At 44.1% G+C, this 16,909-nt stretch overlaps 1 protein-coding gene across 5 annotated transcripts in view; it reads right to left on the reverse strand.

The window, feature by feature from the left end:
• The window catches only part of opcml (opioid binding protein/cell adhesion molecule-like), an 859,132-nt gene that overhangs the window by 73,763 nt on the left and 768,460 nt on the right, over positions 1-16,909 (reverse strand). For all 5 annotated transcript variants that reach the window (XM_067971042.1, XM_067971041.1, XM_067971039.1 and 2 more), the window contains one exon: positions 7,149-7,277. In XM_067971042.1, coding sequence (XP_067827143.1) covers positions 7,149-7,277 — 129 coding nt within the window. The remainder of the gene's footprint in view (positions 1-7,148; positions 7,278-16,909) is intronic.

A 16,909-nucleotide genomic window follows, 5' to 3' on the forward strand; every position in this document is an offset into this window, starting at 1 on the left:
TAATTTTTTTCAACGTTCTGTAAAGTTTCTGCCCTTATCTCACCCCAACACTGCTGAAACCTTGATCCACATCCTCATCATCTCCAGACTCAACTTCTCCAATGCTACCTTCACTGGCCTCCCAAGTTCCAGCTTAAATAAACTCCAACTCACCCAAAATTCATTGCCGGCATCTTATTCTGCAAAAAAAGCTATTCATCTTTCAACCCTGTCATGGCCGATCTCCCCGTTCCCCCAACACACATTGAGAGGATTTTGAAAACACTCATTTACAAATCCCTTCATGGCCTTGACTACAACTCTCATATCCACATTCTTCTGACTCTCATCTGCTGTGCATCCATCCACTTCCTTGATTTTGCAATTGGAGACTGAGCTTTCAACTGTCACAGCCCGAAACCCTGGAACACTCTTCATCTCATCTCGCCTTGCCTCTCCCCATCTCCAAAAGCCTCAAAACCTAACTCTTTGGCTATGGCTTCTGTAGTGTGAATGTTGTGCTGTATTAAAGTGCAAGTTGTTAATGGTGCAATGATTATTGTACATTCATGAATATAGGATGAATGTCCTCAACTGGAATTAAAGTCAGTGGGGTCATATTCATAGATACATATAAGGGGAAGCTAGTTAAGCACGAGGGAGAAAGGATTAGAAGGATATGCTAATAGCATGAGATGAAGAGAGGTGGGATGAGGCTCATGTGGAGCATTAACGCCGCCAAAGACCAGTTGGGCCGAACAGCTTGTTTCTGTGCTGTAAATTCTATGTAATTCCTTGTAAGTTTCTCTCCTTACTGATTTCCCTCCTCATAAAGCAATTTTGCCAAAGGCAGAGGACTCACAAGTCGGGCAATCCCAATGTACTCAGTTATCATTGTCAGCTGTTGTTCCATTCGGTTTCTCCAGCACATATTTAATGGGAACTCTCAGGCCCAGCTTCAGTCCAGGCTCCTGGTCCTATCTATCCAGCAGGATCGATAGAGAGAGAGAGAAAAAGAGAGAGGAGATTTGAATTCAGCAGATAGAGCCAGGGCTGAGGTCAGGAGGGAACTCTGCCACTTGAACAGCACAGTGCTGGAGCAGCACAGCAACGTGTCCGTTGAGATGAGAAGCAACATGTGGAAAATGTATTTGCGGATACCAGTTAACACAAAGGAGAGTATTTTGGTGTGAAAAGTTTTAAATGACGATCCTCATCTTAAAAGAGAATCATGGATTTTTTTTTGAGTTTATGGGGGGATTTTTTTTGGCGGGGGGTGCGGGTAGGGGAATATGTTATATCCTCCAAGGTTTTGTAAAAAGAGGACTTGGGGAGTAATGAAAATATTTACAGTAGCATAATCTTTTTCCTCCAAATCAAAATCACATACAGAGGAGTGCAATCAAATAAAGAGAGAAAAGCAGGTGCCTCACCAAGAAAGTTAGAAATAGATATAAAAAATGAAAATAACAACAATTAGAACATCAACTTCATATTCATAAACTAATTATATAGTGGCTGTCCTGGACATAAAGAGCTAGCGAGCACGAGGGGCAGGTGGCTTCACAGGTTCTGTTCCAACAACGAAAACATTTTAAAAAATGTGGCAACTAGAAGGTCTGTTACGACAAAAAACAGGATAAATTCGGTGAAACGAGTGAGAAATTAATTGCTATTTTAGAATTCTGTAACAATGAGCAGATGATGATATAAATAGTGTAGCAATATGCAGATTGACAGTGCAAGTACTGACAGACAACTGCTTGTCAGATTCACCTTTTATTTCAACTGAATGGACATACAGGCTTTACAGAATAGTGTTGAGCTGTTTGCAAAGAATGGCCTAGAAATTTGTTGGTGCCGTGTTTGCTTTACAGGCGTAAAATGGGTGCCTGTGTTCAATATGGCGGGCTATGGTGCATGCATATTCTGTGCCGGATGTGCGCCGGGCACCATATTGGTAAAGGCTCCTGTATAGACAGCCAGGGTCCACACCTGAAACAAACATTAGGCCCTTTGCACAAGCAAATAGGGTGTCTAATGTCTGCATGAGGCCTCCTTTCCAAAATTCATTAGCAACTGACTGCAGCATGCGCTGTACTTGCTGTGGTCAGTGGACACAGGTGTTGGCAGCAGTCCTTATATTTGTTTTAAAATCAGGTCAGTGCCCCTACTGGTACTGCATTAACTCATTAAGCTCGATTTTAGGAGGGAGGCAGATTGGCAGTGGGGGCTTGACTGGGCACGTGGATAACGCGCCCAGTGAATTCGGGGGGCTCCACACGCGATCGCAGCCTAATTGAAGGCACTTACCGTGGCTTCCAGGTTTCGTGCTGGAAAGCTGCACAACCGCATCAGAGGCTGTCAGCTGGAGGAGCCCTATTTAAAGGGGCAGTCCTCCACTGACTGATGCTGCAAGAAATAGGAAAAATTACAGCATGGAGCAGTCTGGGGGAAGGCTGTTCCCTGGTTTAATGATGCCTCACTCCAGGTCCTACTGAATGGGGTGAGGAGGAGGAGGACTGATATCTTCTCCCCGGTGGACGGGAGGAAGTGGCCTGCCTCTGCCACCACGAAGGCCTGGCTCGAGGTAGCAGAGGAGGTCACCAGCACCTCCAACATATCGCGCACCTGCATACGGTGCAGGAGGCGCTTCAATCACCTAAGTAGGTCAGCCGAAGTGAGTACACTTACTCATTCCCCTACACTCCGTCTGCCACATCACCGACCCCACCCCACATCTCCTTCTGCACTGCCAGCACTACTCTATCACATCACCCCTCACACCCACTCAAAGCTCATCCTCATCTTACCTGCACTTACTCAGCTCGCCAGTACTCATCCCACCACTACCACTCAACCCAATCCTCATACAATCTCATGGCTCTATATCATACTCACCCTCTCATGCATCTCTTTCACGGTCAGCCTCACTCAACCTGCCACTACCTGTGTTGCAGCCACAGGGCATGCATCACATATGTGCAGTAGGAAGCATAAGGCAAACGTGTCCTGAGCATAAAGGGGATGCACAAGGGTGTTTGAGGGTTTGTCATGGTTTTTACTTATATTTAATTTCTGATCAACTCACATTACATATTATATTGTCACCACTACTGCCACGTCTTTGCGAATCTTGTCTGGTTTGTGCAATAATGCCCTTTCCTGAGGATCACAAAGAAGACCCACAACTGATGACACCCATTGTGTCACTGCAGAGTGGGTGTAGGTGTATTTGCAGGGCTCTTTTGTGCAGACAACTGAGAGACGTTGGCGATGTCCCCGGTGGCACCCTGGAAGGATGCGGAGGAGAAGTTGTTGAGGGCAGTGGTGACTTTGACAGCGACAGGTAAGATGATGGTGCTCGGGCCAGCCGGGAGCAGGTCGGCATGAAGGAGGCTGCAGATGTCCACAACTACATGTCGAGTGACTCTAAGCCTCTGTGTGCACTGCTGCTCAGAAAGGTCCAGGAAGCTGAGCCTCGGTCTGTTGACCCTGTGGCGAGGGTAGTGCCTTCTGCTACGCATCTCTCTCTGCGGTTGCCCTCCCTCCTGCTGTGCAGCTGGATGTGTCACAGCACTGTGTTGTGGGGCTCCACATGTCAGAGGTGGACAGTGTGGCCGGCGAGGCTGGTGCTGCTGTTCGTCCTCCGAGGAGGTCATGACTGCAGCTACGGCGGCCCCCATCTGGGAGATGTACATTTGAGGGGGTCCGCAAGGTAGGTACATGTGTCTGGACCCCGGGGTAAGTGTGCAAGTTGGTGAATTTTATTGGTAGGAGGAGGGTGGTGGAGGCCAAACTTTGTCCAAAGTGAAAGAGTTTCCTCCTGCAATGAGTGAGGGTCTCCCCCGCCCCCCCAACTGTCAAATGGACCTTTGCAGCCGCCATAGGCTGATGGCTGCAACACGTCCATTTGAACTGGGAGTGTTTCCCCAGTACGGGAAACAGTCCCAGTTGTTTGCAAAATCCCACCCCTCCTAAAATGTAATGTTGATCAGGTCACTAAATGACCTGAAATACCTTAATGATTAGTTTAAGTTCCACCCCGTCAGCTTTAATTGCCGGCAGGAGTCCCACATGCGGGGGCTGCGCGCGCATGTCAGCGCGTCACTGGGGAACCCGGAAGTGGGCGGGTTGGAGCCGGGCTGCAGACCCGCCCCGGGAATCCCCGATTTTCGCAGCCCCCCCACCGTCCACGAACGCACCCGCTCTGGGGTGCAAAAATCGAGCCCATAGACTCCTAGGAGTCCCAGCTTTAATTTCTGCTCTGTGCAAACTGGCTAGTTGTAAGAACACTACAGTTGGGCCCTTTTAGGGAAGAGACAGTGAGTTTGGGTTCCAGCTCCTGATTGCTATCTAGTAACCTCTGCAAAACGTGCACATATGTGCAAATTGGGTGAAGATAGGCTCATTCCTGGTTGTGATTTCCCGCGACCCACCTCGGTTGAATGAACTGCCCACATCCTTTTGGCAAACCCTGTACACCACAACACCGCAAGTAAGATGGCAACATCTCCAGGAAATGAAGGGGAGCGAGTAAATTGACAGGAAAAAATTGGCAAGAAAAAAATACATTTCTGGAGATGTGTTTATTTTTAAGAGTTATATCTGTCAAAAAATGCATGAAACATTTAAATGTAAATAAGTGGGTCTCACTCTGAACAACCAAACTTGAAAAGACTGGTTCAAGCCTCACTTCCCAGTCAGATCAGCAAGCTAGTACCAGGCAAGGCCAACTAAAGGCGAGTCAGCCTGATCACTCTCACCATGTCCTGCCAGAGGCTTTGAAGCATGTTGCCCTAATCTCTTCCTAGACCAGTAAATGGTTTGTGGCAGAGGCATCACAAATGGGGGAAAATATGCATTTTAGAAAAGACAAGCCAAATTGTCACATTTTAAAAAATATATTAAGTTAAAGGTACACTGTCCTTTGGAGGAATCCTTCCAGTCAGTAAAATACTGCTGTATTCTCTACTGGTGTTTCATCATCATCGACATCATACGATCATTGGAGCTCCTGTGACTGACCACCACACATCTTTGTTCATCATGTATTCGGACTGTCCATGGTTGCTCTTTCATTGACTTGTTATGTACTGCAGCTGCGTTACAGCTTACAGGTTGTGGATGCCGTTGGCTCATTCAAGTATCAGCTCATCCGCCTTTTGATGGCATTTCCTCCATTAAGGGTCCCACCATCCTCCTCCAGGTGCTCAACTGGCTGAAACCATCTGCACTTTCTGGAGTTGGCCGGGTTACTTAACCACCGTTCGGCACTCGGTGGTCAAAATTCTGGAACTCCCTACCGAACAGCACTGTGAGAGAACCTTCACCACACGGACTGCAGCGGTTCAAGAAGGCGGCTCACCACCACCTTCTCAAGGGCAATTAGGGATGGGCAATAAAAGCTGGCCTTGCCAGCAACGCCCATATCCCATGAATGAATAAAAAAGTTATAGGTAGCACTGTCCACTGGCATTACTGTAGAAGGTTTTATCAAAATGAATAGCTGACTATCTTAACAGCTGACCTGACTATAATGGTGTTTACCACAGAGAATGTTTGACAATTCCGAATGAGCAGCTGGGAACAAAAAGGATATCGATCCCATGCACCATCAAAGACTCAGTGGGCAAAATGCACTTTGTGGTGTGATACAGTGCCATGCAGATCAGGAACGAGTAGCCGATTGCGATCACAGCACTTGTTGGAGTGCTCCCCCTGGACTAGGGAGGTGGAAAAATATTAGAGGTTTCTGCTTCTGATAACTATCCTGTGACCCCTGCTGGAAAGTGAAGGTGTGTACATAAAGTGAGCTCAGGATAGGGCTTGAGTGGGAGACATCCCAATCTGCCCACTGCTGACACTCATGGGCTCACACATGAAAAATAATCACTATGGTAAGGTACAAGAATCCTGCTGGTTGTACTCGAGTATAAATCACCGACTGCAGCATCGAAAATGTAAGCAAAAAGATGCTGATAACTGTTGGTAGGGAGGTGGTTGCCAGCTAAGCTCATGACTGACGTCAGACGAATGCAAATCAGGCCATCCACCCCACTTCAAACGGCGATAACCTTGAGAATGCAAAAGGATGACTGAAGATTTCTCATAAAACCTAGATTTTTGTTTAAAACTGTATGTGGCAGACATAAAAGGTGGAAATACTTTACCATCAATGTTCTTTGACTACTGAGCTTAAGGAAAATACAATTTGTTTGAAGCAATGAATAGAAATCGTACTTCAAGTAATACATGCTGAAATCCTGTATATAGTGTAAAAGCAAACCTACAATTTTTCATTAGCTTGTGCTAAAATCTCACAATTCATACAAATGCAAAAAATTGCACCCCATAACCCCAGGGCTTCACTCATTAAAATCCTCATGTAAATTAGACAGTTGGTGTTGCTGTAATCAAATATTTGTGAAAGTCAGCTGTCACAAAAAAATTATCAGTAAGACATATATTTATTTTCAGGCTATGTGCAAGTGGTCTTTCTTAGGTCACAATAGAAGATAAACTATTCATTTGTATTTGAATATTAAAAATTCTACAGCTTTCCATCACCTTCACCAATATTTATCTTCTTCAAAGACCTGGCTGACACATTGGGTTACAACACTGTCCCTTTAAATCTGGGGCCTGGATTGTCAGCCCAGCAGGAGGGGATGAAAAGCTCCTCGCTCCACGTTTGAGTATCCCACATGAAATTAATTTGAGCAGTCTCAAAACAATTGCTACAACACAAAACTACCAATAATTTAATACGAAGGGTTGGACGGGGATGAATTTCTATGGGGGTTCTCCCGCTGGTCTGCCGTAACTTTCCACAGAAATCCTGGAAAAAAACGTTGTAAACACAGGAAGCCTATCGGGATAGCTGGTGTGGGAAGTGAAAATTCTCACACCAGAACAATGTGGTTGGGTGCTCTTCTGAGGCTGAGGTTAAGGCACATTGTTAGAGCAAAGTAAAAGAAGCTTTATTCTGCATTCGGCCTGTGCCAGGCCTGCCCTAGTAGGGCTCGATACTGACACCGGTTGCATAAAATGTAGAGATGATCCATTTCTCACATTTCTCACATCCATTTCTGACATTGTTGTCACCTTGATCAGCGCAAAGCTCACCAAAAGATAACAACCATTAAAATGCTGTTGCTTTCACTTACAGTTCACTATTACTTGTACTTTTCGTACGTCAGATGACACCTCGTTGTACGCATTGCACTCGTATTCTCCGGCCTGCTCCCTTGTGATTCCTGTAATTTCCAAATACTCATCACTGACAAAACCACGAGCTGAAAGAGAAAACAGAGACACACATGAAATCAAACCTTCTCTGAATTCTACATTTAGTCAAGATCTTTTCAAACACTGTACACATTTATTATAGCTTTGCAATATGGCTAGAGATTGGATAAACAGTTATTAGGTACATCTCTGAGTTATTCTCTGTTGTTCTAATGTCGTTCCATTTCAAAAGACAGCATATCTAACCCTAGTATCAAATAAACTTTAAGGGTGTAGCTTTATACCTATTTCAAATCTGCCAATAGGCTATTAAACCCATTAGCTGTCTGTTTGTAGAAGTACCTAGCTTTAAACAAATCTGAAACTGTTTGGTGCTCTGCTGCATTCAGTTCTTGTCATCGAGGCCTGAAGGCAACATCAATGCCCTGGAAGAGCAACAGAGGGTCACGTTGCCAATCCCTAGTATCAAAGGACTCAGTTACAAGGAAAAGCTAGAAAAACTTGGACTCCAGCATTGGACAGGTGGGGGGGGGAGGGGGAGGGGGGGCGGGGGCGATGGTTATTGAGATATCTATGAACAGGTAAAAGTCAAGTTCAGGACTGTTGTTACGAAACACTTGGTCACACAACAAATGATTAATATCTGGAATGGTCTTTGGGTAAGGTAGTCGAAAATCATTTAAAAAGACTTGAATTTAGATGGTGTTTTTCATAACCTCAGGACAATTCAAAGCGCTTTACAGGCAATGAAGTACTTTTGAAGTGTAGTCACTGCTGTAATGCAGAAAATGCAGCAACCAATTTGCACGCAGCAAGGTCCCACAAACAGCAATGAAATAATGACCAGATAATAAATTTTACTGGTGATGATTGAGGGATAAATATTGGCCAGGACATGACGTGGTTAAAATACAGGGTTCAGAATATCAGGGTGGTGTCATTGCCATGACGCTTACTGAGAGAAAGCGTTATCTATCACAGGCTAATGCCTAAAGTTCGATCTCAGAACACAAATCAATCCTCCCTTATCCCTCCCCTAGATTGCACTTGAGACAAGTAGATGTTGTTACGAGCAGACCAGTAGAGTTTCAGTGAAAGGGTGAGCATAATCAGTTGACGAGACTCTCTTATTTGTATTTATCTTTGTGAATCAGTGACCTCTATCTGTTCTCCCCTCCCCTCTTTCCTTTCTTAGATATTTGCTGAAGTCTTTGTAAGCAGTTTGACAGTGCCAGTTCTGAACAAGGCTGATTGCCAAAGAATAATCTACCTTTCCATTTACAAATATTAGTTGAGTTTCCATGCATTTGTGTTTGTTTTCAGGTGGTAGGTCACAGTTTTCATTACTGGTCAGCTGCTGATTTCTACACTCAACTTACTGCATCTGGTTGCCAATATCAATGGAAAGCTGAAGAAATATGATTGTGTGGTGCTGAATTAGCTTGGCTGAGAGAATAGCCCACTGGCAACATAAGCAAACACAATAACTTGCTTCACTGCTCACTCAAACAGGTAAGCATTTTCCTCAGTTTTCATTAAGCTTGGCCCATGGCTACAATAAAATTGGGACATTCCCTTTTGGGGTTACAAAAAGGACTTTGTGAAAGGATGACTAAAATGAACATTAATTCTGTTCTGCCACTCTTGGAGCAATTATTTATCACCGGGACCAATAGATGTAATCAATATCTGAACATACATATTTTAAGTATCTACTAAATGAAGCAGAATAACCTCAGGACAATGAAGCCAAACTCCAGTCTGTTAAAAGTAAAGATCTGCATGTCAAGTATTTTCAAATAGGCTGTGCCAGGGGTCTGGCTTCTCCAGAGCTGGCCCAAATCTGCAGAGCTGAAATTTTCAGTCTATCCTAAATCATCACAAAACGAGAATACGATGTGTTTGATAGCAGAGATGTTAAATATTTGGAAGTGCAGCCACCAGTATACTTAATCTGATTCATAGAATACTGTCCCATTGTTACTATACATCAATATCATTTGTAAATATTCCAGTAATTTATTGTAACGTACAACAGTGATCAAAAGAGAAGCAACAGGAAATCAATACTGCAACCCATGCGATTTTTTCACTCCATATCTTTTCTCTTTTCTTTTTGAACACCTCTGTAGAATCAGACATTTGGCCGAGTTGAATTTAGGTTTCATGGCGTTCACAACTCAGCAAGCTATAACTAAAAAATATTTGCAACAAAGAGACCCAACAGCAACACGCTTAACTAGGAGAGTAACGAGATGTAGGCCCAGAATTTGCTGGAGTAGTGTCCCATTGTTAGATTTTTTTCCTCACCCTTCAGTTCGAAAATTATTTGCGCCATAAATGCAGGAGTGCGAATAAATAATGGGACATTCGGGACTTTGGTGAATGATAGGAGTCTATCTCCTCAGCCAATGAGATTTAACAATAGAGAAAGAAACAGTGGAACGACGGAGAAGGAAATAGGGTGAATTGGAGTCAAATTAGAGACAGAAAGAGAAATAGAGAGGAAAAGAAAGAATGGATTAAGAGAGCGAAAGGAAAAGAAAAAGAATCAAAAATTTAATATTGTAAAAACCTCTAGGAACAATTTACTATCTGCAGGAATAAGACTCCACAATTTCAATTGTTCTCCTTCTGGGTCAGAGAGATTGAGTAGCATTGCAGGAACATAAATCTCGTCATTGAAGAGTCCTTACTCGTTAAGTACCAGCCCTAAATTTCTGTGGCGAGTTTAATTCGTTTCAACAGTGCAAATGCAGCAATTTCTTGAAATTCACGGGGAGATTGATGGCGAATTCCCGCTTTTGTGAGGCTAACGGCAGAGTGGCGCAAAATCGTCCAGCAATTTGTGATGATTCGTAACTCACGCCATATCTCGTCCTCACCACAAATTGCTTGGTTATTTACAAACTAATAACGGCATGCGCATTAAACTCGCTGTTATTGTCCCAGCAAATTCTGGGCCATAGACTCTCTTTCATGATGAGCTCCCAGCCTCGGGGAGATGTTGGGTGACGGTGCTGGAAGTGTGTGTGGCAGCGTTCTCACTAAAAAAAAAAGTTTAACTTTACAAGATAACTATTTGCTCGTTTCCAGTTGTAGCAGCTGCTGACTCACACACACAAGGCAAGAGCTTACCAAAAGGAAGTATTACATTTGAGACGAATGGGGCTCGATTTTCGCACCCACGATCGGGTGCGTTGGTGGCAGGGGGGGGGCTGCGAAAATCGAGGATTCCTGAGGCGGGTCGGGAGCCCGGCTCCAACCTGCCCACTTCTGGGTTTCCCACTGACGCACTCACATGCGCGCGCAGCCCCCGCATGTGGGACTCCCGCCGGCAATTAAAGCCGGTGGGGTGCGACTTAAAGTACTTGAACAGGTACTTCAGGTTGTTTACAGACCTGATTGACCTGTTATTTTAGCAGGGATGGGATACTGCAACTGACTGAGACTGTTTCCGTACTAGGGGAAACACTCCCAGTTCAAATGGACGTGTTGCAGCCATCAGCCTGTGGCAGCTGCAAAGGTCCATTTGACAGGTGGGGGTGGGGGGGGGTGGAGACCCTCACTCATTGCAGGAGGCCACTCTGTCACTTTGGACAAACTTTGGCCTCCACCACCCTCCTCCTAACAACAAAATTCACCAACTTGCACACTTACCCCGGTGTCCAGACACATTTACCTACCTTGTGGACCCCCTCAGATGTACATCTTCCGGATGGGGGCCGCCATAGCTGCAGTCATGACCTCCTCGGAGGGCGAACAGCATCACCAGCCTCGCCGGCCACGCCATCCACCTCTGACACGTGGAGCTCCACAACAGAGTGCTGTGACACATCCACCTGTACAGCAGGAGGGAGGGCAACCGCAGAGAGAGATGCGTCGCAGAGGGCACTACCCTCGCCACAGGGTCAACAGACCGAGGCTCAGCTTCCTGGACCTCTCTGAGCAGCAGTGCACACGGAGGCTCAGGGTCACTCGACATGTAGTCGTGGACATCTGCAGCCTCCTTCATGCCGAGCTGCTCCCAGCTGGCCCGAGTACCATCTCCTTACCTGTCGCTGTCAAAGTCACCACTGCCCTCAACAACTTCTCCTCCACATCCTTCCAGTGTGCCACCAGGGACATCGCCGATGTCTCTCAGTCGTCTGCACAAAAGAGCCCTGCAAATACACCTACACCCACACTGGAGTGACACAATGGGTGGCATCAGTTGTGAGTCTTCATTGTGATCCTCAGGAAAGGGCATTATTGCACAAATCAGACAAGATTCGCAAAGACGTGGCAGTAGTGGTGCCAATATAATATGTGATGTGAGTTGATCAGAAATTAAATATAAGTAAAAACCATGACAAACCCTCAAACACCCTTGTGCATCCCCTTCATGCTCACGACACGTTTGCCTTACGCTTCCTACTGCACATATGTGATGCATACCCTGTGGCTGCAGCACAGGTAGTGGCAGGTTGAGTGAGGCTGACCGTGAAAGAGATGCACGAGAGGGTGAGTATGAGATAGAGCCATGAGATTGTATGAGGATTGGGTTGAGTGGTAGTGGCGGGATGAGTACTGGCAAGGTGAGTAAGTGCAGGTAAGATGAGGATGAGGTTTGAGTGGGTGTGAGGGGTGATGTGACAATGTAGTGTTGGCTGTGCAGAAGGAGATGTGGGGTGGGGGCGGTGATGTGGCAGATGGAGTGTAGGGGAATGAGTAAGTGTACTCACTTTGGCTGACCTACTTAGGTCATTGCAGCGCCTCCTGCACTGTCTGCAGGTGCGCGATATGTTGGTGGTGCAGGTGACCTCCTCTGCCACCTCGAGCCAGGCCTTCTTGGTGGCAGAGGCAGGTCGCTTCCTCCCGCCCGCCGGAGGGACAATCTCTGTCCTCCCCCCCCCCCACCTCCTCCTCACCCCATCCAATGATACCTGGAGTGAGGCATCATTAAACCTGGGAGCAGCCTCCCCCCTGGGCTGCTCCATGCTGTAATTTTTCCTATTTCTTGCAGCATCAGTCAGTGGAGGACTGCCCCTTTAAATAGGGCTCCTCCAGCTGACAGACCTTACTGAGCATGCGCAGTCCGCCCGCCGCGCAGCTTAGCAGCGGGGAACCTGGAAGAACAGGTAAGTGGATCCAATCAGCCTGCGATTGCGTGCGGGGCAGACTGATTTCACCGGGCGCCTTACCCACGCGCCCAATCTACCCCCCCGCCGCGAACCCGTCGCCATGGTAATATCGGGCCCATGGTCTCTGATGAACACGTATGCAATTGCATATCATTACAGTTTCTTCTGTAGTGTTGAGCATTAGAGTACTTAGTAAAGAAAGGATTCAGGTCCAGACAGACAGAAAATTATATAAGAAGTCAATCAACAACACTCTCCAGCACCTTCTAATGTGTGAATCATTGGCACAGGACGAAGAGGAATAGGTCATCTTCCTGCTCTCTGGATTTGGGGATGCGGTGTACAAAAGACCACAAAAACCACAGAAACTATTTGCAGGAATTTTTAAAATAAAATTGTTAAATGAGCCACCCGATGACTTAGTGGGTTGATCCAGTGAGCAATCACATCATGAAATGTTTCAACACAGTATCTCATATTTCTGACAGAAACATCTTGAAGTATTTCCCACAGTAACACATGTGGGAGGCAAAATGATGACTCAAACATTCAATGGTATGAACATTTGGGTTTCTTCAGTTTCAAATTACAGAAGAGTTTAAAAACGACAATTTGTGGTTAATAAGATGTTCCAATTATAAATGTAGATTCAAAATTAAAAATAAACTGCAGCTCCCTCAATGGCTCAACAAGTCTGTTCAGGGAGAAGCTAGCTGAACCATACAAGCTAGAAAAGTCCCAAGTGCAATCCCAGTTCTATGGTGAGATGGCTGATGTCAGCCAGGCTGGTGGTAGTGATGATACAATTGGACTTGGCAACAATGAATTATGAAGAGGAAAACTGGTCAAGGTTTCTACTCCTAATCGCTATCCAGAAGCTCCTGCTAGGGGTGTGTGTGGGTGTCAGGTGAAGGCAGGATTTTTAAAAAAAATTCTTGGGATGGGCAACACCAATGCCATGAGAAGGTGGTGGTGGGCCTTTGTTTTATAACTGAGTGGCTTGCTTGGCCAATTCAGAGTGGCATTGAGTCAATCACAGAACTGGAATTATGTGTACCCCGGACCAGATAGGGCTCAACCAGTTGGGTTTTCCACCAATCTGCCGACTTTCATAGTCATTTTCAAGGAACACCTCAATTTTAAAATTCTCATCCTTGTTTTCAAATCCCTCCATGACCTTGCCCCTCCCTATCTCTGCAACCTCTCCAGCCCCACGATCTCTGCGTTCCTCCAATTCTGGCCTTTTACGCTTCACTGATTTTAATCGCTCCACCGTCGGCAGCTGTGCCTTCAGCTGCGTTGGCCCTAAGCTCTGGAATTCCCTCCGTAAACCTCTTCGCCTCTCTACATCTCTCTTCTCCTTTAAGACGCTCCTTAAAACCTACCTCTTTCACCAAGCTTTTGGTCACCTGCCCTAATATCTCCTCAAGGTGCTCAATGTCAAATTTTGTTTGCTAACGCTGCTGTGAAGTGCCTTGGGACATTTTACTACATTAAAGATGCTATATAAATGCTAGTTGTTGTTGTTGTTGTTTCTTGCTGGTGAGAGCCCCTAAACTACCAGATTTATTGAATCCAATTTCACAACTTGCTATGGCAGAATTTGAATTTTCATTCTTTGGGATGCTGATCTACTACCATAATCATTATGCTGCCATACCCCATATTGCACTTGGGTATAATGTTCCACACTCGCAGATTAGTCTGCTGGTACTTATTGCCTTGGTTTACACTAAAGGGGCAGCCACTTGGTTACGGAGATGAACTAATTGGCAGGTAAAAAATTGGTGAATAATTTCAAACAGGGGTACAATGATAACTGTTCCACTGCACTGTCCTATAAACCTCCAGTATAACGATATTGTTACAACGCAGTTGAATTCCTGAGTGTTCTGAATGTTGGCCTAAGGTCAGAATATTGGGAGTTGAAGCCTTATTACTTTCAAGCCTTATTACTTCAACAGAAACCGGTTTTAAAAGCAGCCATTGCAGATAAGACAGAATTGATACAGGTTATCTCTTGGAAACAGGTAATGAAGTCAAATTCTAGTGAGACTAGATTGTAAGGCAGCTTCCAATAGCCTCTCCACCATGAATAAAACAAACTGCAACCCATCTGCTCCAATATGCAGACCTTGGTTAAATATTTCATGAGGTAAAGCTGCAGATGGCATCTATAGCCCAGCAGCCTTCGCACAAAGACCTGAAACAAGAAGTAGCAGTTGCATTCCTCAGAGGCAGAAATAGGGCCTTGCTGCTTTTAGAGAGTATCCTGCACAACCCTTCACCTGGTTTGTAAGTAAAAACAGCAATGACATAGCAAGTAAATTGTGGCACCATTTTGGATCCACTTTTTTTTAAAGTTGGATTTAATATGAAAAATTCACATTAAAAGTAAATTCCCCAAAACTGCACTATGAAAAGTTATAGTTGCAGCTCATTGTGCCTCTGATTACAATCCAGAATTGCCAATATAGTAGATTTTGAGTGAAATTTTCAGTTTATGTTGCTATAAGAACTTAGGCTGCCTAAAGCTCTAAAATGCCAACAGCAGTCCTTAGAAAGAATCTTTTCCTAAGAGTGTTCATTGAATCATTATCATTAAAGAGTATGAACTGCTGATTTCACACAATCAGTTCTAACCAGTCCTTTCACAAGCACACTTATGTAACACAGACCGGCAGAGATTGGACTTGGGTACAGAAATGCTGTTACTCTACAGTCATGGTGTATCCAAAACAATAGCCTTTCACTCGACTATAAAACTACTTCTGAAATATTATTCTAAAGAGTACAGTTTATTGTACATTTATGGACCATATATGCCAGGATTTCATGGGCTGAGCAGATGAAATCATTCAAGGCATCAAAGCCAAAAAATGTGTCCATAAGCAAAAAGTACCATTTTACAATCACAGTAAATCACAGTCTGCCGTGGAGAAAGATTTAATAACTGGTGTTGTCTCAAGTGATGATCCATGAAAAGAATGGGAGATGATAGTCATTCTATTCATTGTACATAGGTTGGAATGAGGGACTGCACTATGACAAAGGCAACAAATGCTGCATTTGGCATTTTAATACAATACAAAACATCCACGTGCAGAAATAAATGACAGTGGGAAAGATTTCCTTTTTCAAAATGCTTTTCATTATCTTCAGCTAAGAGTTTATAAAACACTGACATTAGGTCTTGCTACAATTGTGTATACTGCATAGATGAAGCAGGTAAGTTTGTCAGTATTTTCTCTTGATTAGACGAAGGGTCATTTTTCACACTAGTAGGGTACTCGGAAAGACTGGAGATAGGCAATGATGAGATTTCTAACTGCTGCTGAAGTTTCGAGTATAAGCATGGCAGTGATTTAAAAACACAGCATATCACACCACCTCATCAAAGACACAATTAGCTATTTAATTCTTTAAGTACCCTGCCAGACTGAAGGAAAGTATCCAGGTCTTCTCATCATATTCCAATTAATTCTTGCAAGTTCTGACAGTACATAGATAGGAAATTGCTAGTTAATATCGTAGCACATTGATTGCTTGCACCCATTGTGAAAGTGTTATAGCTATGTTTAGTAATTCTAAATTAAACACCCCCAACATTTAATTAAAGTTAGAGAGGGATTATTTTTTCCTATGGTGAAACAAACAGTCCCCTGAGTGTTAGGACTACATTTTAATCAGCTGATTTTTGTGTTATTCTGCACAAAAGAACAGTTTCTGGATTAATGATCCTTCGAAGTCATTGACCTCCTGCAGGTAAATGAAGCATTCTTTTAGCTGTGTTTGTTGCAGATTAGGATCTATTGATGTAATGGAAGAGATTCAAGGCAGTTCATTGCAGGGAAAATTAATTTTGAAGGGACACAACATCAAAAAATGAATGGAAAACAAATCCTGGAACAGTGGGCAGTCACAATTTATCCCACTTCGGAGTAAGGTCTTCATAACCCACGTATGATCATCATTATAGTTTAAAAGGTCTTCTCACTTACCAGGATAAACAATGTACTGCATAGTTCCACTATGTGCACCATTGATTATTTTACTATCCTGTATGGTCCACTATCGCTAAAATAGCTCTCCTTTGGTTAAAACCATTTATATCAAAAATAACCTCTTTCTTTCCATCCTATCTAGTTGCATTTAAGAGGATTCTACCAGGATTCTCTTTAAAAAAAAAATTACACAGCTTTGAAAGAAAAATGGTGAAAAATGTCAAGCAACTATGAATTGTTTGGTTGCAGCTATTACCAATACAGGATAAGGTCAGTGAAAAATAATTAATAATATAAATTTATTCAGTACTACATCTCACCTGCTTTAAATTTCACATTTAGGTTTGCATCAATAAGATTGGGCTTTCTTTATACGTGCTCCTCAGAAATATTCCTCAAATCCAAAGGATCAAAGAAATATTGTAATAAAAGGGTGAAACTTGTTTGAAACCCCAGCAGTGTGTAGTGTAAATTGACACCACACAAGGAGTATTCAGAAAACAAAAAAAGACTAAGGCATATGTGCCTTTCTCTGCTTATTAACACTCTGTA

Source organism: Heptranchias perlo, chromosome 33 (genome assembly GCF_035084215.1).
Source record: "Heptranchias perlo isolate sHepPer1 chromosome 33, sHepPer1.hap1, whole genome shotgun sequence".
In the NCBI taxonomy this organism is placed as follows: Eukaryota; Metazoa; Chordata; class Chondrichthyes; order Hexanchiformes; family Hexanchidae; genus Heptranchias; species Heptranchias perlo.